The sequence below is a fragment of the Telmatherina bonti genome (assembly GCF_933228915.1).
Source record: "Telmatherina bonti genome assembly, chromosome: 14".
Taxonomy (NCBI): Eukaryota; Metazoa; Chordata; class Actinopteri; order Atheriniformes; family Telmatherinidae; genus Telmatherina; species Telmatherina bonti.
In genome coordinates this window covers 15238558-15266114 of record NC_136612.1, presented here as the reverse complement: position 1 = coordinate 15266114, position 27557 = coordinate 15238558, and the positions used below count along the sequence as shown (strand labels likewise).

General features: G+C 38.7%; 1 protein-coding gene across 4 annotated transcripts; it reads left to right on the top strand.

Annotated features, from left to right (window-relative positions):
* Positions 1-25324, top strand: pvalb6 (parvalbumin 6). Of its 4 annotated transcripts, none has more exons than XM_079252322.1 (5): positions 1-83; positions 21558-21623; positions 22637-22769; positions 24355-24464; positions 24702-25324. In XM_079252322.1, the coding sequence occupies exons 2-5, from the start codon at positions 21563-21565 to the stop codon at positions 24725-24727; spliced, it is 330 nt and encodes a 109-aa protein (XP_079108448.1). In that variant the 5' UTR covers positions 1-83; positions 21558-21562; the 3' UTR covers positions 24728-25324. The 4 variants fall into 4 exon arrangements, with proteins under 4 accessions (XP_079108448.1, XP_079108447.1, XP_079108449.1 ...); XM_079252321.1 differs by lacking the exon at positions 1-83 and adding an exon at positions 11950-12000; XM_079252323.1 differs by lacking the exon at positions 1-83 and adding an exon at positions 13615-13636.
* The last annotated feature ends 2233 nt before the right edge of the window (positions 25325-27557 follow it).

Sequence of the window (27557 nt, the reverse complement as noted above, 5' to 3'; positions counted from 1 at the left end):
TGAAGCTGTTGTCTCTCCTTTTGCCGTTTCCGTCAACCTGCAGTTGCATTCGGGGACATTTCAGCGACAAAGCTCGTGCACAGGTTGGATAAATCCTCTCGTATCCGTTCACATCGTTCTATGGTTGAAGGTTTGCCCTTAATAAGTCTAACAACTCATGCCGCCATGGGACATTAGCAGGGAACGAATCGATGCACATGAGATGTCAGTGCATTACCTCGACTTAATTACAGTATCTCTCTGGTGTCAACCTCCCCCCTCCCCCTCCTCCCTGCAACACGGATACACACACACACACACACACAATACGCTTGCCTATCTATTAGCTTGAACGAGGTAAAACTACTGCAGTGTTACGTAAAAGACATTTTACAGGGTTGTTGCAAGTGATGGATATAATAGAAGAATTTGGAGTGCTATCAGCATTTGTTGAACTATAATCATACATGTATTAAGTGCACAGAAATATGCAGAGTGTATTAGAGGAACAGCGAATGAGGAATGTGTATTTTAATTTACATTGTCCATGAAGCTCAAATGAAGATGTGCAGGATTAGAATCCAAAGCACAATGATCTCTACGGTCACTGACCTTGTTACACGTTCCAGTATTTTGGTGTTTCGTCACATTTAACAGGACTGTGGGTCAAAGTTTTTAATAATATAACAATGTGCAACTGATGTAAATGGAGCTTCAGAGGAGTCAAGGTTGCAAATTTTAGAGAATGTCTCTACTGATCTGCTCACATCTTGTACATACATTAGCCAGTTTCTCTTGTCCTGTGCTAACTGCTTTCCAAGGTCAAACACCGCTCTGTACACCTCTCTATTTCTGATACAGGTGTGTGAAGCTCAGCTATAAAGCTGCATATTTCTATACACACATGCAGAACTGTGCAGACAGTTGCAGCACTGATGGGGTTTCAGAGAGCCAGGAGAAGAGACTGAACTTGTGTGAATGAATAGATCTGTTTGTAAAATATTTTGGTGTTTTTTTTGTCAGAAATGTTTCTTTTCTGCTTTTCTGCTGCCAAAACTGGAGAAAATTCCAGCAGCATTAAAACTGAAGCATCAGTTTTAGATAAATGGCTTGTTTCCATACAGCTGTGCCAGTAGTATACAGATTATGTCCCTTATTGTTTAATGGTGTGGAAACGTTACAGTACAGCATAGATAACAGTGCAAATGAGAAATGAGGAAACAACGCATTGCATTAAACAAGTGTGGTGAAAATGTTGGAGTGGTTCATGTAGTTAGTTAAGCAAATATTATTAAAAGCCATATAAAATGCAAACACTATATTACAAAGCTCAACACTAATGCATTTAGACAGTAATCTTAGCTAAATAAGACTTCCAGTGTTTCATTTAAAAAGAAGTTTTTTTTTCATATACTGGACATCATGTGGATTTAGATCGATCAAGAAATTAATAATCTCTTGATCTTTTCAAGCTGAGATCAGAAGTTTATAATGCTGACCGTATATAATAAATCAAATTCTCGCTGTATAACACTGACTTTCATTATTTGGCTCAACTTAGACAGAAGGGACAGAAGAGTAATGAATTTTTACTGCAAAATTCAAAAAATTAATTAAAATTTCAAGCATAAAATTTATTTGTCCGTCATCCTGTAAAACTTGTACTTTTCCTTATTTCCTTGCAATGCTTGCTTTTTACCTGCTTCCTCTTCAGCAACCTTGCATCTGTTTCATCACAGAAATTCACTCGTCATTATTTATTAGTGTACCGGTACTGACATTTCAATTTGAGCTGTATTTACAGTTATGGGGAGGCTCTGTGAGGCTTGAGCTGAAGCTGCAGGGACAAGAAAAAGTCCTGTAGAGTCACTCATGAAATTTCACAGGACAACTTTAGTCAAAGTTTCTGGAGTCCTTCAAAAACTCTTCCAACTTCTACCATCTAATCTTTTCTTATCTTCCTGGAACATTCCCTCTTGTTATGAGAAGAAAAGATCTAATTTAAATAACCCTGTCAAACATAAATTAACTGCTGAAGATAAAATTAGCGAACTGTGATTTTGCCCAGAGATTGGATTACTTAGCGCTACATTCAAATTATGTTGTGCAGAAACTCTACACCTCCTCTTAGGATGCCAGAGACCACAATCATGCTCTCTGGGCCTCTAATTACAGGTAGACCTCCCTCCAATACCCATGGGTGATCTTTCGGTTTTGCCCTACTTAACATTTTGTCTCTTTTATACCTGCCATTCAGTACAGAGACACAGCCTTCTGTTCACCTCGCCACTTCTTATCAATAAAAGACCATAGCTAGGCTCTGACAGTCTTCATTTTAACTTGTAAAACTTAGAGGACTTGGAAACTGCCCCCCCCCCACCTCCTGGAATATTCACAGTCATTTCTGGGTGCTGGAACTTACATTGCCTCTGAAGTGACTCTCAGCTATTCCCAGACACCTGTTGCCTGAATTCACACCATTCTCCAGCCAAGGCTGGCAACAGATACTGTGTGAATCACACAATCGCCCCTGCATCTCTCATCTTGAACTTGTTCTACACACGCTGTACTCTCATCAGCAGCCCAGGAGTGTGCACTGGCAAAAATGTTTATGCCACGTTTCATTTAAAGACATCGTAACTTGTTCTGGTTTTCAGGCTGTGATCACATCATCATCATCATCATCATCATCATCTCTGTTTCCATTGACCATATTTTTCATTAATTACAGCTTTATTGTTGAATATCAGAGAAAAAAAAAAAAAAAAAAAAAAAAAAATACGTGTAAATTGCTCAGGATACTCTGAAAAAAACCAAAAGAATAGTTGACCATAATATTTTGGATTACAATCTGTGGGGATATGTAGGGAAGATTGAAACTTATAAATTAAAATAATTGTACTTAAAATTGTACAAATTTTAAATGAGACATGAGTGATACCATAACCCGTTGGTTCCACATTGTCCGATTATAATTATCTTACCAAATAGTCGTGATTAGTTTAAGATTTTGACTTATTATAGTTTATTTTGATACATCTAGGAAATAATTAGATTGGCTGCCATGAAATTCCTGTAAGATACCAGTAAGGAAACGCTCAACACATTCCCATCAGCTTTAACTTTTGTTCAGTGCTAACAGGTACAGATTAGCAAGCTAACAAACTAACTATATTGACCACTGTGACCTGTATTTTGTATTTTTGCAATGTTAAAATAGTCATTTATAGCATGTTAGCCCACTGAATATATTTCAAAGCTTTTCTTTGCTTTTAAATAAAAGATCAAAAAGCTACTAGCATGGCTAATATGACAGATGACTAGCGTGACAGCATCGCTAGCATAAATATGTTGGGCAGCTCAATGCAGCATGATCTATTCATTGATCTGATGACAGTTCAGATCAACAGACAGCAGGAAGGATGGTTCTCTGATGACCTCTCACATCAAACTCATGCATCTTCCCTAAATCATCTCTGTTATATCAGAGCATCATCCCTCAGTGCGTGTGCAGACATGTCCATCATTATCTCTGTCTACAGAGTCTCCTGATGTCTCCACACTTCTGATGGATAGTGTGTTCTGTCCAATATTCACAGAACCTGAAGCAGGAAATGTTTCTTTGCATCAAAACATGTCAGATGTGTGAAGCTATATATTGTTCCCGGATGTAACCGAATGATCTGGAATGGATAGAGATTTGTCCCAAGACCTTGAAATTTGGCTGAAAGAGCAATGTTTTAAGAAGGTGTATAATGTTTTCAGGCCGAAAGTGATCACACACACAGACACACACACACACACACACACACACACACACACACACTCAAGTTCACACAAAAACAAACAGGAGATGAGATTAGGTTGGATTTCCCATTAACAAGCAACTCTTTCCTCTCCTCAGGTGTCTTGTTGTAATTTCTACTGTCGGATTTGATACACCTCCCCTCTATCCATCCATCTGTTCATCCATTCGTCTTTCTATCCCTCTATCCAGCCATTTGTATACTGACTCTGTTCTGCATAATTCATCTTTCTTTTGTTCTCAGTTGTTTTTCAACCTTTTTTTTTTTTTTATAATTCTCTACCCTTTATGTTCTTTGTTTACTCACCATTTCACTTAGTATGTCTTAGTGTGAGAGACGGGAGCGAAAAACTGCTGAGTCAGGGTATTGTGATTGTGACACTGTCTTATATCTTTTTTTTTTTCCTCTCCTGCTCTTTCACAAACATTGTAAGACCATGTGTCATGATACTTTTTCAACAAACTACAACCAACCTGTTTCACATATGTATGTATTCCTTTTTATATCTTTATGTTAAAAGACTTTCTGACGTAATTATTGTCTAAATTAATTCATTAGTTATATTTTCCATCCATTCACATTATATCTAAATGGTATTTGTAAGCAATTTCTAAACATCTAGTGGCAAATATTTCTGACTGAAACCAAATACCTGTCCCTGTACACCACTGAACATGTAGGATTTATGTATAAAATGTAATAAAAAGCAAAACAATCCATTTGAAAAATGTATTTTTTAAATTTTTTCTAACCAAATGTTATTACGGTGGCTGGCCAAAGGAAAAAAGTTGCCACCTGGATTAAACTAAGCAAATAGGTATGAGCCTCCTGTCGGATAATTACTGCCCGGGTGATTATCTTTCAGCTGGAAACAAGTTATTTAACTCCAACTGATGCGGTGAGTGGCTTGTCATCGCTTAAACATCCATGTGGAAATATACATCCTGTGTAAGAAGAGTCAAAGCATTGCATCATGCAACAAGCAGAGAAAAGGTTTAAGGAGATTTTATTCAAACTTGGTTAAAACCTGTCCAAGGCATTATTAAAAACTGGAAGAAGAGTGGCCCACTATTAATGGGGAACCATAGTCTTATGGTTCCATAGGAAGAAATGTGGTCAGGATAAAATCTTGAATGATGGTGATAGGCGATAAATGTTTGGTTAAATCAAATTAAAACAAAGAACAACAGCAGATCTCATGGCTAAGTTTAATAGTAAGAGAACATTTTAAGATGCAACATACAAAGGGAACTTAAGGAGCTGGAGCTAAACAGCTGCGTAGCCTTAGACAACCACTAATTAGTGAAGATAAGAAATGGAAGACCGTCATGTGGTCTGGTGAAGATGAAGCGATGCGCCTATCACACCTAGTGCCGACTGTAGAAGACTGTGGGCACAGTCCTCGTCTTGGTGGTCAGATCAAAGTCAGGTGTAAGTCAGGTCTGGTGAAGTAGCCTGGACCTATGAAAGGCCTCATCTAAAGTCCAGCATCCTGAAGGTTTTACCATAAAAGGGAAAGAAGGAGGACAAGTGCTGGTGAGGACTATGATCCAGGATGACACAATAAGACCCAGATCTGTAAGATGTTCCCAGTGGTGAACTGCTGAGTGAATGCCTAAGGTGGCTAAAACTCTGCATGGAAGAAGAAGGGAATGAGGAGCCTTCATGGAAGGATAAACTCTTGCAGTTTCGTCCTGTCACTGGCTGTCAGCACATCAATACTGATCTTGCCGACACAGGAAGAGCTGAAAGTAAAGCATGGGTGAAATGTGATGAATTGGTTGCTAAGGCTACGCCAGACAGGACCCAAACAGATGCAAGCTATGTCTGCAAATGAAAAAACAGATTTGTCAGCATGAGAGACAGCTCTGAAGACATGAATGGTTTTCATTTATCATCAATTATTTTAAAATGTGGATCTTAAAGTTTTGAATTTGATTGTTAAAGTTTTGTTTGTGTCAGAGCTGAATCTGAAATCTCATCAGCCTTGATCCGAGTGACACCTCAGTAACTTTCAGGGAAGAACAAAGCGATAAGTTGAATAAATGTCAACCGGAATAACATATAATCATGTTACTTCATTCCTGTCACATTATTTAATTCCTGATTTTATTGAAAAGTGCTGATGAGGCAGAAACAGTCAACTTTTATTTCATTTCAGAAATTTTATTAGTTCAAGAAAGCAACAGTTATTAAACGTAGCCTACGTCATGAAATTTTAACGACTTAATAATGTCATATATCATTCAGCAAAGTCCATCCCAAAGACGAAGCTTCACTCTTTTTTGGATTTACTTTTGAACTAATCAAAAAGTGTAAACCCAGCATTTCCAAGGTCAGCAAATGCATCGAAGACCGAGTACGAGCTGATGGAAGTCAGAAAAGATAAACAAGCTAATCTTTGCAGAAAATCTAAGTGGTATGTAGTCATCTTTTCCAGACTTCAATGAATAAAATTAACACAGGCAGGAAACCAAATGGATAGTCCCATACTTGCTGTCGTTATCTTTGTCTTCCTTTGTGCTCCAAGAGTGTCACAATGTGCCTGCCTTATGCTAGCTTACCTGGATACAGGTTCAAAGGAATCTCACTCATCCATCTCCCGCCTTTTCTTATCAGCTTCACTCTCCAGCTTCTACCACAGAACTCTACCTTGTGCTCTTTATCTTTCTGGTCGAGTCAATGAATAATTTTCCTTTCTTCTGAGTTACGTGCAATGCAATCTCAAGTTTTACTCAGATCTTTTGCTAGAGAAAGTTGGAAGTGAAAAGTTTGTCTGATATCTGAAAAAAAAGGGAGACTAATTTGAAATTAGTGCTTTAGAGATGATTAAAAAACTATTCAAAGTCCAAATTTAGAAAATAATTAGTCTGCATTAAAATTTGATACAATAGTGCTAATTATTGATCATGATTTGAATAACAAATGAAGTCTGACACCCTCGGGGACAAGTAGAGCTGATCTACATGATGAACCAAGGATGGGATGATAGTTTGCATGACTGCAGAGGAAGTCCCAAAGGCAAATAATCTGAATAAACAAGGTTTGAAGGTTGTGCTTTTTTGCATTCATAGTCGCTTCGTGCACAACTTTATTCATATCTCCATTTGTAACAATCTCAAACAAATCTTAAGTGACTAAAAAGTAATCAATAGCAAACCATTCCTGTTTAAAAACTTCAGATGCTCTTTAGCAGAAATGATGACAATGTTCAAATATTTTGGGAGATTTTGCTTCAAACGCAGTAGAGATTCAATTAAAAAATAAAAAGTTGTTAGCTCATATTGTTACTGTTTTGCCTTATTATGCTTTTGTTTCAAGTCCCACCCTTAAGGCCTTTACACACCAGGACAGTTAAAAAAAAAAGAACAACATGAAATTGTGAATAATTTTGTTAATGATTCCATCCTCACATTTAGCATTTTCATCATATGGTGTCTAACAAATCCATCACAGGTGCCTTATAAAAAATCTAAAATTGGCCTCATTTTTCAAATTAGTTTCTGTTGTTTCCTGCAATCAGCTGTGATTGTATTAATGTTTTAGGTAAAGCACTTTGTACATGTTAGAATATTTCTTGTACATGAAATATGTTAAACAGACAAACACGCCTTGTCGAGAGAAGCTGATTTTGAGCATGTAGAAAAACATTTTTATCCAGCTTATTTATGATGATTGTGACAGTTTTGAGTCGTGCATGCTGAAAGTGGTGACAGGATGACACTTTTTTATTTTATATCACACACATTTGATATCAACAACATTCTGGTCCACACTCCTGACCAGATTGTGTTGCGTGTGCTGCCGGTCGCTGCCTGCTTGTGAAGCAGAGTCACATGACAGTATGATTGAAAGGAACTTCAGACAGACAGGTCACTTGTTTCATGAAATACAACAGCAGATCCTGCATAGAGGAGGAGAACTGAAAGTAAAGTATCGACGTTATTGCACTAGTATTGATCGATATGAAACATTTTGATAATTGATATTTGGATCGATGTGGCCACCACTACTTAGTTCATTCTTACATTTTTGATTATTTATTTTTCTCTGTCAGTTCCTCATCCATACCTCGCAGCTTCACCTCTTCATCTCTCTTGCTGCACATGGTTTCCCTCCCATTTGACTGCTCATTCCCATGATGGGAACCATTATGATTCTCACTTTTTTTTTTTTTTTAACTGGACTGCTGTAGTAATAGTCTGGGAATAATCAGCAATGGCAGAAAGAGATCATTTCTTACAGCGAGCTGATATATTCTGAAGTGAGTTCTGACAACCGAACAAAATAGGTCATTTATATTTGCTTAATCTGTCACTCAAGTAATCACAATCATTGATTGATATCCAAGTTTCATAGTTTATTGGTAGCATGATTTTTAGGATTGTGTTTATTAGAAGAGTACAAATTGTCGTACTCAAGTAACGCGCACGTCCACACCAAACCACAGTATTTATGACCCAGTGATATATATTTCAGGCCTTTACACAACCCTGTACTGCTGACAGAAAATTGGACATCGAGCATGTTCTTTATCTTTTGCAATATAAAAGTAAAAGATTTAAAAACAAATGGAGGTGAAGAGCTAAAGGGGACTATACTATAGTATACTACTATACTATATTTATTTTATGATATACTATAATTATCCAAGAGGAACAAATTATCAAGTGTCATAAATGTTTATTTAAATCAGTTATAAAAGCAATTTTATAATCGAATAATTACAAGAACTTCTACAAAGTAAATCAGTGATTGGGTGATAGAGATAATAAATCTTTCCTTGTTAAAAATTAGTCCAACATAAAGTCATAGCTGTCTCATAACTATTCTTGTTTTTACCTTGATGGATTATATCACCTGTCATACCACAACAGAAAAACATCTCTGTTTCCTCGTACCTCACAGACTTGCAGCATTTCATGCTCTTCACATGCACGCTGCATCCTTGAGACATAAATACATCCGACCTATCTCTTGTAATAAAACCTGTTTATGACTTAGTATTTAGTTAATAGCCACCGTGTCTTGAATCGGCAGTGTTTCCCAAAGGATACGGCAAGTGATTCTTCAGTAACACCAGCGGTGGAAACAGCTGATGTCTTCTGTGGTCTAAGATCACGTCATATCCATTAGCAAGCCTAGGATTCCTGGGTGGGGTGTGCTGTACCGTCCCAGTGAGATGCATAACCTGCCAGCTCCTTGATGCTTTATTGTTGGGGCAGTGGTTTCCACTGCAGCTTCTTTCCCTGCAAAGTCCTTGTTGCACCTTTGCTGAATTAAGTGAATTGAGGACAAGACCTTTGTCAAACTGAAGATCTTCAAATTCACAAGATGTTTTTTTAACCTATATATTTATTTTTGACCGACTAAACAATAAATTATTTTTGCATCAACAAATTAACACGAATTAACTAGTTAATTAGTTCAAAATTCAGTTTTGTAAGATAAAAGCAACAAAAATGATTGTTATAGAGATTCTAAAGATGCGCAAAAAGATGGATAAAAACCTGATGTGTACATTTCAATGTAGTTTCTTGCAGTGGCAGAGCTTATTATTCTTTACTCATTTAGTTATTTATTACTATTTTTGAGGTTTTCTTAAACTATTTTGAAGGTTTTTAAATAGCTGAAGTGGCAATCAGCTCATCTTTTTACTTGTTATATCTCATGAAAATAATCCTTCTTAATCATGACTTCAGGCCGAGTCTATAGTCGTGCATTTCTTAACCCTTCGATGGTTTCCTTTTACTTTGTCTGTTTTTTCTGATCTGAGCTGCAGCCTTTAAGCAGATGGTGTGTGTACACACAAGTTTAAAGACAAAACAACACAATATACAGTTTTCTGATTTGTTGCTTTGTTCCGTGACATGCTGCAGTCTGTCTTTCACTTCATTAAACTGATCTGTCTATTCTTTTACTTTACAACAAAAGGGAGGAAGGAGCAAGTTTGAAATGCTGCATTTATATACAGGAACCACTTACAATGCCTCTAACTCAACTAAACAACCCAGAGAGTTAAGATGAAGCGTTCACTAATTCTATGCCTCAAACAACATTTGTTTAGTGATGGAAAAAGCCTCCAACTGGTTTTTCTGTCAAGCTTGACTTCCCCCAAGCAACAGTGGTGTGTATGGAGCTATAAGAACAATAAGCAAGATTTATGGATGGTGAAGGGTCAGCACTGTTTACTTCATGGCCAAAGATGCCAAACAATGTGTTTTGTGGTTTCTGTATAAGGATAGCTAATTGTTTTTAGGTGTGTTGGGACCATAGACTGTATATAAAGAGATGGAAAAATAAAAGAAAAAAAATATAAAGAGCCTCTGTGACGTCACCCATAGGTTTCAGAAGAGCTGAATTGAAGCTTGGTGGGCGGTTCCCACCATCGCCATCTTGGCAGCATCATGCGCATCGTCTCTCCAGGAAAATACAAATATGGGCAAAGAGGTGGAGCTGAGAGGGGAGCCGTGAGCGTCATGGTGGATGATTGACATTGAGTGAACTCCGAGCCTTCTGTAGCTAAGAGGTAACCGAGCTAACCCCGAGATAACGGGAGCTAACCAGCTAATAGAGGTGAGCGGGCTAAAGCTAAGTCACATTGCTAACCGTCTTAAAACCCAGTTGTTCTACATTCTTTTGACTTGAAGCGGGAGATCAGGTACATGTCAATCAAAAGGACACGCCCCTAAATATGCCGAACTTCGAGATTAAATTACTTTAAAACGGGCGAGTTAGAAAAAAATTCACTCCTCCCACAGTTGTCATGAAGGTAAACCTGACCTATAAACCAAAAATGGATTTTAGAACCAGGCTGTAAACATGTTTATTTCTACCGTGAAGTTGGTCTTTTTAACATGGGAGTCTTTGGGGATTTGCTCTGTTTTGGAGCCCCTAGTGGATGAAGGGGGAACTGCAGTTTTATGCACTTCCGCATAGGCTTCACTTTTAACTGCCGGACGTTGCCGCTTGGTTGGGACATCTTCTGGGTGTACCGTACACATTTTGAGTGTATCCCAATGCACACCCCGAAGACACCCTGATGCACAGACCCAACCAAATTAACCCTCCTCATATATAGTACCAGAATTCAATACTTTATGTGCCTTGAAAGATGAGCAAAAATGCTCCAAAACGCTGGCTGTATGGGGCTCTCTGCTATAACAATAGCTGGCAGCCAATGAGTAAAGGAACCATTAATCTTTCAACAACCATCAGTCGGCAGCTAATTACATTTCATTGTTAGGTTTAATTTTGTCCATAAACATCTTCCGTGTGAAAGAGACAAATGCAAGAAATAATGTAATCCTATGTAGTTTATAATTAATTTAAACTGATGGATTATATAAAAAAAGACTAAATATTGACAAAATTCTAAACTAAACAATGTTATTTATTTTAATTTATTCAATAACCATATGTAATATTAAAGCTGTATGTTAAACTCTCAGTTTACGTTTACTTATGACACCATAGCTGTCAATTCAAATGTATAAATGTGCAGCTACTGACCAGAAACAAGAAGCTTAATTTTACTCTTTTCAAGGTAAGCAGGAATTTATTTTTTTAAGAAATACAAAAGATTTTAAATGTGAAATGTGTTTCAGTCATTTCTTACAGGGTGCTTTCATGGAAAGATCAATAAAAAAAAAAAAAAAGGCAGTTAATTGTAATATTGGATTAAATTTGGGCCACAGAAAAAGGTAATAGTTAGTAACAGCTTGCAGTTTGCCAGTGATGATGCAGAAAGCCCTATAGGATAAAATAGTGGATGAGAATTAAAGGTGAAAAATAAGTTTTAAGAGAAGAGAGTCTAAAGTGAGTCAAAGCGAAGATGGAGAAAGGGGATTAGAGGACAGCTCGAGGTCCTGTGGGTGTACTGAAAAAATTAGGTGAAGAACTCTGCCAGGGAGGAGTATTAGACGAAGGGAGGGGCAAGAACAGGTGAGCATGAGAAAAGAAATGTGGTTGGAATGAAGGGGTGGAGATTGATGATTATTAATAGTAAATTCTGATTAGCATAAGCCTGCTTCGAAAGTGATATGGCCCAGCCAACAGCCTAGCATCACTGACATCAAGCTCAACTGGGATCCCATTTTTCATCCTAAAATAGTTGGAGAGGACATGTATAAAAACAGAAAGAGCATAGCCTCTGATCTTTTATCGGACATCCCTGGCCCCTCTCCCACCTAAACGTCCATCAGACAGTAATAAGGTAAGAAAAGAGAAGTGAACAGCTAAGAGAGACTGAGAAGCTTTATAAGAGTAAAGTGATGCCTAAATGGAAAAAAGCAAAGTCTTTATTATTCTACCTGCTGCCTCTGACATATCTAACAGTGAAGGAATTTAGCATTGCCAGGTTAACAAGCCCAGTGTTTAAATTAATGTGTATAAAGTGCATTATATCCTCTCTAGCAGATCCCTCTACAGAGTCTGATTAGATTAAGATACAGAAACAGTGCATCAACGGAGTAATTACTTTCCGATAACAACAGTTTTGTGCCAAAATTACAGTGTAATTTTACTGCACTTACTTGTGATATTTTTCAAGGACAAACCTTAATCACAGCTAATTAGACTGAATGCAGTCTCGCCTTTTAGCTACCTAACTTTGTCAAACTGCTGATACATTGAAAAGTAATGAAGCTCCTTTTAAGAATAAATGAATGCTCCAGTGGCTGATCACAAAGTTTAGTTTTTTTTTAAGTTGCCTGCACTCATGCAGTAGACTAAACCTTAAATATTCATGGAGAGATCCATAGTTTCATGGATGAGGTCTCATTTAATGAATAAGGTCGCACAATGTTTTGATTTGAGTGTTACAATGAAATATGAGTGCCTATAAATATTCTTATTGCTGATGCTTTTAACAGCAGATTAAACAGAATTTGCATCTTTAATTTGTTTGGTAATATTTTATGCAAATATGAAGTGAGTCTACATGCTTTTTTCATTAGAGTTTGTTATGAGTCTGAGTTGTGCCAATTCAGTGTTAAGTGGGAACGTGTACCCATGGAGACATGCAAATATGCCACAAAAGCTGTAGAGGTTGATTATAATATCACATCTATTGGAAGCATCGCTGTAAATTGGTATCAAAGAAACATGGTGTTCCTTGGAGGATTTATCTCTGTTGTGTGGTTTTCCACATTTCTTAAGTAATTTAAATACAAAGCATCTTGAATACAACTAAATTATAGACAGCAAGCAAATTTTATGTTGAAATGATATTTTTGTTTCCCATGAAGTTGGAGTGGTGACTCACCATCATGTGGTCATAATGTCAGTATGTGCAACTACCTGCAGGGCTAAAAATATTCCAGTTTACAAGTATAATATTTAGACCTCATTAGGAACATTAAAACTAAAGTAGCTGATCTCAAGAAAATTTGAAATGGGATCTTGATGCACAACTTAGTGGTGTAGGCTAAAACAACAGCAACAAGATGCTCTTTCATTGACGTAGATACCAGCATGATGAGTCTCACCTTAGGTGGTGCTGACAGCCATTCTGCCCGTTCAAGGTGGATGCCTCGCAGTTGTTTGGAAGATAGGCTATGCTTGTTGGCTAAATTAAGTTGATTTGATCATGGAGTAGTTGATTGGGCTAGGATTTAAATTTAAAAAAAAAAGCTTACATGCCCTACATATCTAAGCCAACGGCTACAGATGAAATGATCGGAGAGAGGACCCAAAAGCAGCACAAGAGATCTGGGCAGATTAACAGTTTTTATTTCAGCCACTTGGTGAGGTTCAGTGCTGGAGTTGAACTCTGGTTCCCAATGAGTAGAGCAGAGCAGGGCAGAGTAACTTTCCTCTGGGCCGACAGAGTGGACACCTTACACAACAAGGTGAGTGAAGATCCACAACTCACGGTTGGGGGTCCTCCAGGACAGAAACCCAGTAACCACTGGGGAGCAGACTCCAAGGGCAAGGCAGGAAGTGGAAGTCGGGGACAGATCAGCTCGGTAACGGGCAGGCAATTGCGGTCGGAGTGCTGGAAGGTCAGGCATGAGAGCAATGACAATCTGGCAGTGAGTGAATGGTGGAGGCTGCATATATGCGCAGGCTGAACTGATGGGGATTGTGAACAGGTGGCAGAGGCAGGTGAGAGCAGTGAACTGATTAGGGGTGTGGCAAGCAGCAATGCTGGAGGAAGCAAGGCTGATTGTGACAACAGAGGCAACAAAATATTTGCTTTGTGTTAATGTATGTGTGGTGGCTGCCCCATGTATTCAGGTACAAAATATTTGTAAAGAGTATTGCAATAGTATTACAATTTTGACATTGAATATGTCATGTACATATGTTATGTACATCAGGGATAAATAAATGGGTCATAAACCACTAAATGTTATTGTAAAAATTGGTTTCCATAAGGAGTCAAAGCAACACTTCTGCAACTATGTAAGTGTAAAATTAAAGAATGCGTTACATAGAGGCAATGCCACAAACATCCCTGATTCCGGGACCTTATATATCATCTACATGACTAACATTGCCGCTTCTTTTGCCTTGATCATAACAACAGAATAGTAACCTCCCTCTCTGTCTGAATGGCAACCCTTTATTGTCGGCATCGAGAATGAGTCCTGTGGACAATAAGGAGAATTGCTTCTGTTTGCTTGTTTTAACAAATGGCTGAGACAAAAGTTAATAATACAGTAACAAAAGTGAAATGCTTAAACTCTAAAAGTGTGGCACAGATCACTCAAGCACGTTTAAATCCACAAGTTTTTAATCCAGTTTATTGTGTTCAATGAAAATATGTTTTGTAGCAGGCTGTTAAAGGGTTAAATATTTACATCCTGGAAATCCTGGGGTTGTCTACAGTTAAGATTTCTTATTACAGAAATGTGTATGAACAGTTACAACAATATACACGAATGTCTACCTGAAAGTGAAATTAAAGTATATTGATGACTGTAAAGACCTGCTACCAGGCACTCTCAACTGATCTCACATTACATAAGATCCAGACTTCCAGAGTCGGTTCTCTGAAACACTGTATTCCTCTGAGTGCAAGCTTTTTTCCTCCACATTTAATATGTTAAATAGATGTCCACAAAGAACAAGTAAAATGACATACTTGAAAGAGATTAGATTAAGCCAGCTAATGTCTTTATGTGGTGAATGAGCATATTTGTACACTTCACTGGACATACAAATGACTGCATGCAAGTCCATGAAATCATAGACCTGCGTTCTCCACACAAGTCAACACGAGTATTTCAATAAGAGTATGTCAACAAATACCGCATTTAATTTGAGTTGGACAAAGTCAGTTCTAGGTGTGATGAACACCTCCTACATTAAATATAGGCTTTTGCCAAAATGTTAAAGCATCAGCTGTGTCAAGTCTTTCCTCTAAGTTATCAACAATTACAAACACACACTTTGTTTTTTGTTAGTATTGACTGCAGGGACTCTCCATAGACAGTTAATGTGACTGATAATCATGATGTTGTGTGGAAAAAAAGGCTGTCCCACCATTCACAGCAAGACCCTATAAGTTGGTGGTGGGGACACGTTTTTGTCCCCATTATGTAGGAAAACAAGTACACCACACACACATTGGAAAAAGCAGGACTTCTGTTGCTGGCAAACCAGCAGAAGATTAAACAGTGGACAGTGGTGATAACAGCCAGATGATCCCCAGGCCTATGCACTCCCCCCATCAAATCCACTCTCACCTTGTTATGTAGCTATGATCGCACATGTGGGCATGCTTTGTTTATTTAGGCAAACACGATTACCTATTTTTTCTTTTGTTTTGTTTTTTCCTCACTACCTGTTGGCAGCTTCTCTAAATCAACAGACAATGGAGCACAGTGGAAAGATAACTGGTTTCATGAAACCATTGACTTTATTTTGAGGATCACCTGCGCGAATCTGGGGTCGTTTAGATAAAAAGCTCTCACAAATGCAGAAAAAAAAATCATTGGGGTCTTCCTTTGATTCTGACCCACTGAGGAAGAAAGCGTTCTCCACATTGGTAATTCCGCTACTGGGACTGGGCTCTTGATGTTGACAAGCACATAAATAGACTGTTAATGTCCAGGTAGGATTTATTTAGCCAAATTTCAATTCCTCTCTCTATTTACAGGGATCGGGAGGGGGGGTTCCTTTTGAGTTTAAGCAGTACTGGATGTCCAGTCCCTTGTCCATCGCTCTGGGGACATTTTAGATCACTAAATGTATGGTTACCCTTTATCTCTAAAAGAAGAAAGCAACCCTGAACCTGCATAAGGCTCAGCTGAATAAGGATGTTGGGCCAATTGAAGAACCAGGTCTGGGTGGTTAGCTATAATGCTTTTCTCTAAAATGAAAAAAAAAAAAGTGTTTTATGGAAACAGCCCAATTGAAATATAATAATTCAGTTCAATTCACTTTTTATCTAAATAGTGCAAGTTTACAACAAGAACATGAGTAATTTATAACAAATACTCCGCAATATTTGCTGAAGTTTCAAACAACATAAAGCCCAAGTGGTAGATGGCTTATAGAAATAGCTCCATGAAACAGCTTTCATTGTTTAATAGTGGAATAAAACTGTCATACTCATTTCTGTTGAGGGTTACTGCCAGTTCACACAGCTTTTAAACTGAAGAGGCACATCCCTCCATGGTATTGGATGTCATCGTTTACCCTTAACCTTGCCTTGCTCTGTGTATCTATAACACATAGGTACATTCACTCCTCTTTTTCCAGAGTCCTTCACAATCATACACTCAGATGAGCACAAGGGGCTCAAGTTTCTTGAAATGCAAGAAAATATTCATCTCTAAGCCTCCCATCTCTTTGCTCTAGTCTATATAAATACTCACATGCACACACATTCACACACTCATGCAGCTGTTACAGTAAACCAGGGAGCTGGCACTTGTGCAGCATGGTTAGATTTCCCACACCTACCCAGAGCATTGGGGTCATGGAACCACCCGTGATAGGAACACAAGGTTTTTTCTTTCCCCCCCCCCACTTCAAAGGGCTCACAAGGCAGCCTTGTGCACTGTAAGGGAATCAGTAAGACAATATTTCCTTCACAAATGTTTATGTCACATATTGGCAGCTTCTTTTTTTTATATTTTACCACTCATGTTGTTTCAGTAAATACATTGTAGAAGTTTCTTGGTTGTGTCTGGGTACAATAGCTTCACATTTTCCTAACGCAATAATAATAAACTCACCTGAAGGAGCAGCCTGTGTTAAATGTACCACCAAATTTAGATCTGTTCTCGTGTTATGAATGAACACGGTTGCTCTCACCCAACTCAAAATGTGTGCATGTCATGCGTTTTCACTGCCTTCCTATACTGCTGGAACATTTTGCTTCAGGATGGGAATGTTGATTCTTTGTGTGATAAACAGGAAGTACAGTAGATAACACACCTCAGGGACAAGCTTTCAAGACTGGAGAGTTGGTGGTGCTAAAATAAAAGAAGAGCATGCAGCATAGCTCAGGTTGAAACACCGCATCTAGCAAAGATAACACATTAGTGCCGTCTTAACAAGATGCTGCGCTGATTTTGAAGTTTAAAATTTGGCTGGTCTTTACGTTACCTTACCAGCTTTAATGAGACAGAAATCCTGAAAGGAGAAGATCAATGGAAATGTTTGGGGACATTGTGTAATCTCAGTTTATGAGTGTCTAAACTGAAATTACAAGTCAGTTTTTTTGTCCAAAAATGGAAAGAAATGTCACAAACAACATTTTCAGATGTATTCCACTTATTCCACTCGATTGTCATGTCTTCCTTAAAATTTTTGTTCAAGATCCGCTGGCACACTGATTAGGGCCTGAAGGCCAAAACATTCACTAAACTGGTAGATTTCTGTGTAATATTATCATAAAGGTGCATGGACAGACAACAAACTGAAGGCAGCACTTTAGTTGGTTTGGCAGAGCCAAGCTCATTAACAAAGATATCGGGGCAGTTCATTTTACCAAATGCCTAATGTAAAGATGTAAGGCAACTACTCAAAAATATCAAGGCGATCACTGTCGCTTTGCCAGTAGCAGGAGAAGATTTTGGATTCAGTGCTGTCATTTTTGTTTAATGTGGCAAATTCAAAAGTATATCTTGTCATGAACATTATATTATGTTAAGCCTCCCTCTGGTAATGTTTGTTAGCAGGAATCCCTTATGTAAAGTGGAAGACATCTGCAGCTGAAGTCCACAACACTTTCTTCTTTTATTGTTTAATTTTATTGCCTCAGAGATCAGCATCTTGCAGCAAAAGAATAAGGATAGAAACATTTTTATGAAATGACCATACCACTTTACCAAAAAGTAAAAGATTTTGCATCAAAGAGCAAAACTCTTATCTCATGTCCGGAAACTTTCTCTCAATGCAGTTTGGAAATAAACTGTACACTCCAAAACAAAAAACATCAGTGTTTCATTAGAAGCAAATCAGCAGGTCAGAAACTCATCAGCAGGCCTGGACTACGGCTGGAAAACTCTCACTTAGAAACATCATTATTCCTGATAATCAGAGATCAACTGAAAAGATACAAAAATCATTAATATACAAGGTACGGATACATAATAATTTTGTTTGTCGAGTAGGCTGCTGTATTATCCCAACAGGGGTTGACATGAATGACAGAAGGGGATAGAATGGGACCCCCAGAGTCTAGCTGCTGGTGGTAGATGAGACTTCTGATGAGGCTTCTTAGATATCAGGAAGAGTTGGATTTGAGGGAGGAGGCGGGATGTGAAAAAGGCAGCCTGGAGGGAGAATGACAGAAGAGAAAAGTGTTTGAAAGAACAAGGAATCAAACTGACTGGCTCGTAAAGCTTTAGGCGAGAAGAGCATCTGGACCCGAGGAGTGATGACAGAATTAGGAATGAGGGGAATTTAGCAGCGTGGGAAAATGGAAGTGACAAATCATGACAGAATGAAAGACCCAGGTTGCGGCAAAAGAGGGCAGATGGGAGGGAAGAATGTGCTCTTAGTGGATTTATGCAAATACTTCATCACACATTTAGCAATTCATCGTAGTGATGTAATGAGATATTTATGACGTTAGTAAGAGAATGGGTTTTTTTTTTTCAGATTGTCCTACAAGGACAAAAAATGGTGCACATCTGGTACAAATGTACCTGGCCATTCGTCTTCTTTTAACTGTTATGGGGCTTGTAGGGCATGGGTGAGGGTGGGTGAAAGGGGACTATGGGTGTATGTGTGTGTGTGTGTTTTATCTATTTTGATGTAAATTGTTTTATTATGTAAAGCACTTTGTATTGTTTTTAAGCACGAAAAGTGCTATAGAAATAAAGTTTGATTTGATTTGATTGGAAATGATCTTCCCCATATCTGTTTTAATAGCAAGCTATATTTTAAATAAAAAGTCCTGGCTGCACCATCATAATCACAACCCAAATGACAGGTGGTATCAGATTCTGATCTATCTCTAAATAAGAGCACTTCATATAATGGCCGCTTAGTCCTTTACTGGGATTACATGAGTCAAATCAAACTGCATGTCATGTACGTGCAAAGCCTCGGTATGTCTTCTTCTAGCTGACGATTAATCACAGAGACCAGCCATCAGCACAACCACAACCGTTGTGCTTTCCTTTAAATTGAATCAATGTGTCTTACCTTATACAGTTCCAATGGTTGCACTGGGACTGAGATATCTCAGCAAATCAACCTCATCCTCCTCATTTCACGATGAATTGTTTGTTTTCCCCACGGACGCATTTAAGCTAAAGGTCAGCGAAGAAGGTCGGGCTTTTACAATGGTAAAGGATTGGATGTGTGGCCACACAAGTTAAGCACTGTTCAGTATTGATCTGTGTGTTACTGAGGTAGATAACACTGTAGCTCTCCAGAAGCTCGTACATCACCCGAGCCAAGAGTGACACCGATGGGAGAAATCTATGAACTACTACAAACAGTAGTTAATGCTTCACTAATCGATTAGTTTGTTCAGGTTGGAAATAGCTCAAGGTCTATCTTTATGTTGTCTGTTGTTATCAAAATGTAAACATACATATATGTGCATGTTTTTCTCTTTGTATCACTGATTTAATTGTATAAAGCCAAACGTATCACATTTAATGTATTCAATTTCTGAGACATTTTGCATCACTTTATGGTAGAAACTGATAAAATTATTGTGAGCTATTACATGGTAATAAATGGTGAAAACAACATAAAATGAATTTTTACCTTTTCTTTTTTTCAGATTTTGTTAAAAGGGCAAATAAAGACTTCAGATTAAAAAATTTGGACTTTCCTGCCTAGTGGTTATTAAGGTTGGGCTTTAAAGGGTTAAGTATGGGAGCCAAACTGTGGATGTTATTTCTAAATGCTTTCAGATAAATGCTCACTGTGAAGGTAAAGACACTGCAACATTTATCCAGAGGTGTGATGAAGAAAATGCTGCTGCTGAAGTGGTTTTTAACTGACTGAAAGAACAGCAGCTCAGACTGTGTTTCAGGGCAGGTGATACCGACCAGCTCAGCATTATGAGCCATGGAACATACTGATGAGGATGATGATGATGATGAAACAAAGATGATGCATTCGGTGTCATTCCTGTGACTTTTTTGGTGACATTCTCCTATGTTGTAGCATTCCAGGTTATTATATTTAAGACTTTGGTCAGATGATGGTCGATGAAAGGAAGCCAGAATAAGTGGAAGATGCAATTCCATGCAGTACTGAGCAGAATGAGAGAATGTCTGAAGAATATCCCAATAAATCTTGACAAATCATCTATTAGATTACCATCATTGATTAAATTAGAAATGAAAAATAAATAAGAACTCAGGTCTTATACGAGTGTGAAATGTTGATAATAGCTTCTATTGTCTGAAAAGAATCAACTGAATCACATTTTTCATGAAAGCTGAATTTCCTGAGTTATTTTAGAGAAGAAAGATTCTGTTGCAGTATGTCTTACAAGTAGCAGCCTAAATTATATCTCACACACAAGGAGTTAGTGTGACTGTGGTTACACACGCATCACTGTTAGGCTTTGCTCGACTACAAAGTAAATGATTAAACTAATTTACATCACTCGTTTCCTCTAAACATCACTGCTCTCCACACTTCTGACGTCCTCCAAGCTACTTGCTTGTTCGTGTGTTCAGCCTCCAGCGTATTCGCGCTGTATAGTGTGTTTGCAATGTGAACAGATGAAAAAGGCCAACAGTCAAAGTCAGGGGAAAGGTGACAACTTCATAAGCAGCGATCAGGTTCAGTCGCACACACACACACACACACACACACGCAGTAAAAAGCCAGAGCACGGTGAAGTGTCCGTCTCAGCTTTCATGGTGAGCTACACGTTTCTGTGTGTTGACTGAGGTATTTCAGACACAGCAGAAGACTCAGATGGCCTGTTAAACCCTTGACATCTTGGTCCTGTGTTTTGCTTTCATCCCTAAAAAGCACTGATATGGAAACCACACAACATCCATTTGTTCTTCAGATTGCTTATTTTTCATGTTCTAATCTTTTACTTGATTTAAAAAGAGCAAAGTTCAGCTCTTTGCTGTCAGCAGCATCTTGTTGCGATCCCTTTCTTTCTCTCTAGCTGTTGTTAATTCACTCTGTCAGTCATCAGCTCCCTCTCACATGTCCTGATTTCCTGCTCCATTTCTAGCGTGTCACCAGTGTAATACGAGAATGTCTCTGAGTTCTCTCTCTGCTCTCCTGCAACCTTGTTTTTAACCTTGTCCCCTCTGTTTCCTTCTCTCCCTCTTTTCTCTGTTTCACCCTTTTTGCTTCCTTTCCCGCCTTCTCCTCCAGCCAAGATGGCAATGAGCAGCATCCTCAACGCTGATGACATCAAGAGAGCTCTAGATGCATTTGCAGGTGAAACACTTTGCAGCAGAAAATAATATCACAGGTTCTCCTGGAGCATCAACACTCAGCTGTGGTTTTGCACTAGAAGACCAATATATATGATAATTAGCTCTTAGTGCGATCTCCTTAGTTTGTGAAAGTGCAGACTGTGAGACATTTAAGCTGGAGGTTAAGATTTACCATGCTTATATTCTTTGTAAAAATAACAACAAAAAGTGTCGGATTTAATTAACAAAATCTTAAAATCTCACACAAATGAGCTGCATTAACTGTATAAAGAATATTGTTTCAGTATCAGAGGGTTCCTAAGGGTTAAAAACAGACCAAAAAAAGGGGTTTGCTTTAAAAGCATAATCAGGTTTTATGCTTCAGAGTAATCAGAGATAATGGATCAGCTAATCTGGTCCTCTAGGTGTGCTGTCCTGCAGGTTTTAGATGTTTCCCTGCTCCCACACACTTGATTCAAATGAAAGGGATGAAATGACAAGTTCTGCACAAGCCTGTTGGTGAGCCACTAATATAAGTCCGGTACCGAAGCACCAAACAGAAGCTCTTTACTGATCCCTGAAACTTCCACTTACTTCTATAAGTTTAGAAACTAAGATAATTTTTTTATTTGTTACTGAACCCTCTCTGAAAGTTGACCTATTAAATGTTCTCTTGTTGGCTTCCAGGAGGGATGAGTTCTACATGTTTGCCTTGAGTAAAGTAGACTCAGAAGAAAGACTGTTAGGAAATGTAGAAAAAATAATATGTATCACCAGTCTAGACTACTGGGAGGCAAACCAAGGATTTCTTCATTTCCTGATTGTCTGTGAACACAAACACAAATACCGCACAATGTTTACTAGGATTTAATGTTCCTCGTGTTTGCTGTCTGTTAACAAAATCATAATGCTGGCAGAGGTCAAGAGTTTTTCCACAGTTCAGATTCACGGTCAAAACTTAACATGTGCATGTCTTTGTTCTTGTGTCTGTGTGTGTGTGTGTGTGTGTGTGTGTGTGTGTGTGTGTGCAAACAGTTGCTGACTCTTTCGACCATAAGAAGTTTTTTGAGATGGTGGGTCTGAAGTCCAAGTCCTGTGACGATGTGAAGAAGGTCTTCACGGTGCTGGATGCCGACAACAGCGGCTTCATAGAGGAGGAAGAGCTCAAGTGAGACTAACAGTCACACAGTAGCTGGGATTGCATTTTGCTTTTTCAGATGTTTTTAGAGGTTGTGAATGATAAAAGGTGATTAGAAGCTAGAAAAAGATTTAAAAAAATTAAAAAATAAAAAAAAACACCTATGTTGCCTGTTTTTAACCCTGACCTGCATTAGGTTCATGGAAACATCTGACATGCAATAGATTAAAATATCTGGACAGTTTCTGACTCCTTCCAGTCTGAAATGGCAAACAATGAACTCCCATGATTGGTGGTACTTTCAGATATAATATCATATCCAGGATAAAAGATAAAAGTCATTTCTGAAGTGTTTCCTTCTCCTCTTGTGGATGTTTTGTGCATTTGCTGCCATTTTGCTTGACCTTCAGGTTTGTTTTGTCACACCCACGTGACACGCCGTGACAATAATGAGGGCAGATCCACGCTGTCACCACAAAAATATACATATTAACAAAAAAATAACTGAAAATACGTGTATGCAGCGTGTAAACGTGGAAGTCAGCGGTGTCAAATGGTTGCAAGTCAAAGTCTGAACAAACCAAGCTGCAGGAGAGAAAGCAGAGGAGCAGAAAGCCCACAGACTTTACAGTGCAGGTGCTCTGATGAATGGGAACCACCCATAGCACACCTCCCTACCTACCTATACACAAAAAGAAGCATTAAAATGGTAAAACATTCCCCATCAAGATCAACATTTGGAAAATAGGAACATACGACCTTCACGCTGTCAGGACGTCAGCAGCTCCCTCCATCAGAACGCAGAAACTCTGGTACCTAAGAAGCACATTTAAGACTCCAGAAAGAGTGAGCAGCAAACATAAAACAGCCAAAAGATTAAACAGAAAACAACCAAACAGCTTCATTTGAGAGCAAAGGGGGACTGGACAAAGTATCAGACATCAGATTTTCTGCCCCTTTAGTATGTCCAACGTCCAAATCCCAGCCTCTGGGACCTGAGAAAAGTCAGAGGATTGTGGTCTGTTAAAACATCCAGAGGAGTTGTAGCACCCACACACACCTCAAAATGTTGGAGAGCCCAGACCAAAGCCAGAGCAAGATTTCAGTCAGGAACGACTCCACGGCATTTCACCTCCGACACTAACCCACCTTGTTTAGTCACATCAGGCCATTCACAGAAATATCTGATTCACATACCTTATCTTCCCTTTGTTTTGTTTTGTTTTTTCAGTTTCCGCACTGCAAAAGCTCAGCCTTAAAAAACGAGAAAAAAATATACAAAAATTAGGTAAATGTTGCTTAAAATAAGATAAATTATCTGCCAACAGAACAAGAAAATTTGGCTTGTCAAGACTTCCCAAAACAAGTAAAAAATACTCTTAAAACAAGAGGAATTCTCTGGCATGAAAACTAAGAATTATTTTACATTAAAAAAAAAAAAAAAAAGCATATGTGTACTCAATTTAAGATTTTTTCATCTTAGATTTCAGTTTTTGCTGTGCGACACGTCAATTTAGATCATGCTTCACTTGTAAACAGAAACCAGGCGATTAAAACTCATAAATTCACCATTGACTGTTGTCCTAAGGCAGTGTGCATTGTTTCCTCTGGCTAGGTTCGTCCTGAAGGGCTTTGCCAAAGATGGCCGGGACCTGACAGACAAAGAAACCAAAGCCTTTTTAAAAGCAGCCGACAAGGATGGAGACGGCAAGATTGGAGTCGACGGTAAACACAAACATCTTGTTACGTTGCTGGTAGCGTTTGATGGAGTCTCCCGAGACACAAATGTAGAGATGAAATGATGTCTTTCATTAAGCTCTAGTATCACGTAAGCTGAGGGGCATGCTGCCATCCTGTAGCTCCTCTTCATCACAACCGGTTGAGTTTGACATGTAAACGTCTGAACAGAAGAAAAAAATCTCCACAATGCTGACATTTTTTGTTTTTTTTCTCTTCTTTCAGAGTTTGCTGCCCTTGTGAAAGAATAAAGTCACCTGCCATGCTGAAAGACCACCTCCCACCCATATTTACATCTCATACCCCCTCCTCACCCTTTCCTCTGCCCTGCCAGCACCTACAGCTGAGCTCCCTTCCCACAAGACTAAAGCCGATACCTGCAACAGCCCCCCCTCCTCCTCCTCCTCCCCTTCCCTGTAACCATCCTGTATCATTTATCCTTTTTATACAAACCTTCTTGTTTGTGTTTACATATAGAGAAATCCCACGCCTGCAGGAACAAGCCTCGCATTTTAAAGCATAAAGCAGATATTTACAGAAAACGTTCCCTTCTGTTTCTGCAAGTTTTCCATTTTTCTGATGTCTTTGTTCGACTCCGCCGGTTCTTCTTTTCACATCCCGGCTGTTTCTCTTTGTTTTTCTGTTAGTCTTACTCATAATTTCACCTCCGCCTCAGTGACTCCTCCTGCACCCACCTCCCCCTCTATCTCTCACGCCATCATCCCCATCCATCTATCTCTCCACGATCCATCACTTTCGCCTCTGGTAACGAGCTGTTGTAAAGAAATAGCAAAAGAAGAAAGAAGTCAAGCTGTGAACAAATAAAATGAAATAAAATAAAATAAAATGGGTCAAAAAGTAGGCTGGATGTTTCTTTGGTTTTTTTTCTACCTTTCTGTGATGTTTTTCTCTTATCTAATGTAGATTGTTTCCTTTACTCTCTCCCAACCTTTTTTCTTTTTGTCGTTTCTCTTATCGAGCAGATCAGCTGAAGCATCTCTAGTTTAAAAAGCTTTCCTTGGCAATAGTGTATATAATACGTCCCCTCGCTGGTGTTTATTAGCATTAGCATTGGGCCTTTGGTGCAGTTTGGTGAGGCCAAGTTGCCTAAATGGGAACTTTTTGCAGATTACAGTAGGGCTGCTCGATTATGACAAAAATTATAATCACGCTTATTTTGACTAAAATTGAGATCTCGATTATTTTACAGAATTATCCAGTATTTTTAAACAACGCTGTGCGTCGTGGTGTTCTAGATGCCGTGTCGCGCATTATAACCGTCTAATGCACGGTTCCGAGTCGTTTAATCCGCTTTTACCGCTTATATAGGAACTGTTTCATGTTGGGCTCAATGTACGTTTTATACCAAACAACCGCTGTCAGGCTACAGCGCGTTTCTCTTATTCACCTGTTAAAAGACAGTTGATCTGAATGCGTTGCTATGGTAACACCCTGTAACGGAGGGATATTACAGTGTTTAGCTCAACGAACTATGTATACGAACAAAATGCAGCCAGTTGTCACTGACAACGGTATAAACTATGTTTAGGTGAACTTCCACAACCTACTGCAGTTATTCTACATCGACCTGCAGCCGGAGCCGACTGAGACTGGCCGCCTGGGAGTGCTTTAGGACGGGAGAGGCTCCCGCTGCTCCTTCCTTACAGTAACTGCAGAACAATATGTGCCTTCAAGTCAGTCGCCTAAACACCAGAAAAGTCTCTAATAACTCCAGTAAAAGTTGATAGATTTGTCGCTTTTAACAAAAAAAGTCGCCAGATTTAGCGAGAAAGTCTCCAAGTTGGCAACAGTGTCTGAATGAAAGCAAAGCGGCTGTGGGAGGAGTTTACAGCACAGCGCTGCAACGCAGAGACGCTCGATTAGCAGCTGAAGACAGCAGGAGAGGAAACTGCAAAGAAAGAAAAATAATCACACCCTTTTATTTTTATGATCGTTGAAAACCCAGATCGTATTTGAGATAAAAATCCGATTAATCGCCCGGCCTGAGATTACAGAAGAATTTCTGCAGCAGGTCAGATGATGAACGTACAGTCACTGGGATGAGAAACGAGGAAAAAAGGCCACATCATCTCTGCTGCCAAAGAGCCTCAGAAGTGCTGCTGTGGAGCCATTAGCAGAATTGGATTCACACCAAGGTTCAATTTAGGTTAAATATCCCCAGCGGAGGACCGAAACAGGCAACAGAGGAATCTTCATCTTCCTTAGTGGGACATTTTACTGCCTGAGCAAATAAACACACATGTGAAGCATACGGGCTATCGCTTTATTCAGCAAGTTAAAAAAGAACTCACTGCATGTTCATCATCATTAAAAAGAATGAGGGCATTTGGGAAGAGGAGATGAGCTCTTTCTAAACAGGTGATTCATGAACTAAACACAAACAAACAGGCTTTATTTATTTACAAAAACTAAAGATGAGCTGCAGATGTTTCCATTCCCCAAAGCAACAACATAATGCTCTGAAGATGGTGCAACATTATCCTTTATTACATTGCATTATTCATCACATTCCTTCCTGAAATATAATATCCTTATAAAATATCATCTGCCTGAGGTCCTATGATAATTTTCTACAAGCCACATTCAAAAGCACATTTGCAATGCAATTAATACTAAGAAACAGACATGAGACCACATGAATATAAATGATAGGCTACAATATAAAAACTTAAAAAAAAAAAAATTATTAAGGCAGTTACATTAAACGGAGCATCCATCCCTGAGTGTTACATGAGACCCCAGACTAGTGGAAAATAGATTTCGGTGCGTATCAAATCATTTATAGACACTGATTCCCAACAATAACTGTACATTATAGATCTAAATATGTTGAGAGAGCTTTGCAGAGCGAGAAAATCAAACACCACAGACGAAAAACAAGAACTTAACGTTTCATATGATCAATGCTCATTGTACTTTTCTGTCAGACAAAGATATCTTTGAACGGTTCTCACTGTTTTACAAAGAGTTGATCATACAACAAAGACTTAAAGCACGTTAAAAACGTCCCGTTTTGTAAGTGTTAACACAGAGAGGCAATATGGCAAACACACCCACAAC

Coding starts and splice junctions, on each gene's coding strand:
- pvalb6 (XM_079252322.1), top strand. CDS start 21,563: ATGGCAATGAGCAGCATCCTCAACGCTGATGACATCAAGAGAGCTCTA. Junction 21,624..22,636: donor AGCTCTAGATGCATTTGCAG/GTGAAACACTTT, acceptor GTGTGCAAACAG/TTGCTGACTCTTTCGACCAT. Junction 22,770..24,354: donor ATAGAGGAGGAAGAGCTCAA/GTGAGACTAACA, acceptor TCCTCTGGCTAG/GTTCGTCCTGAAGGGCTTTG.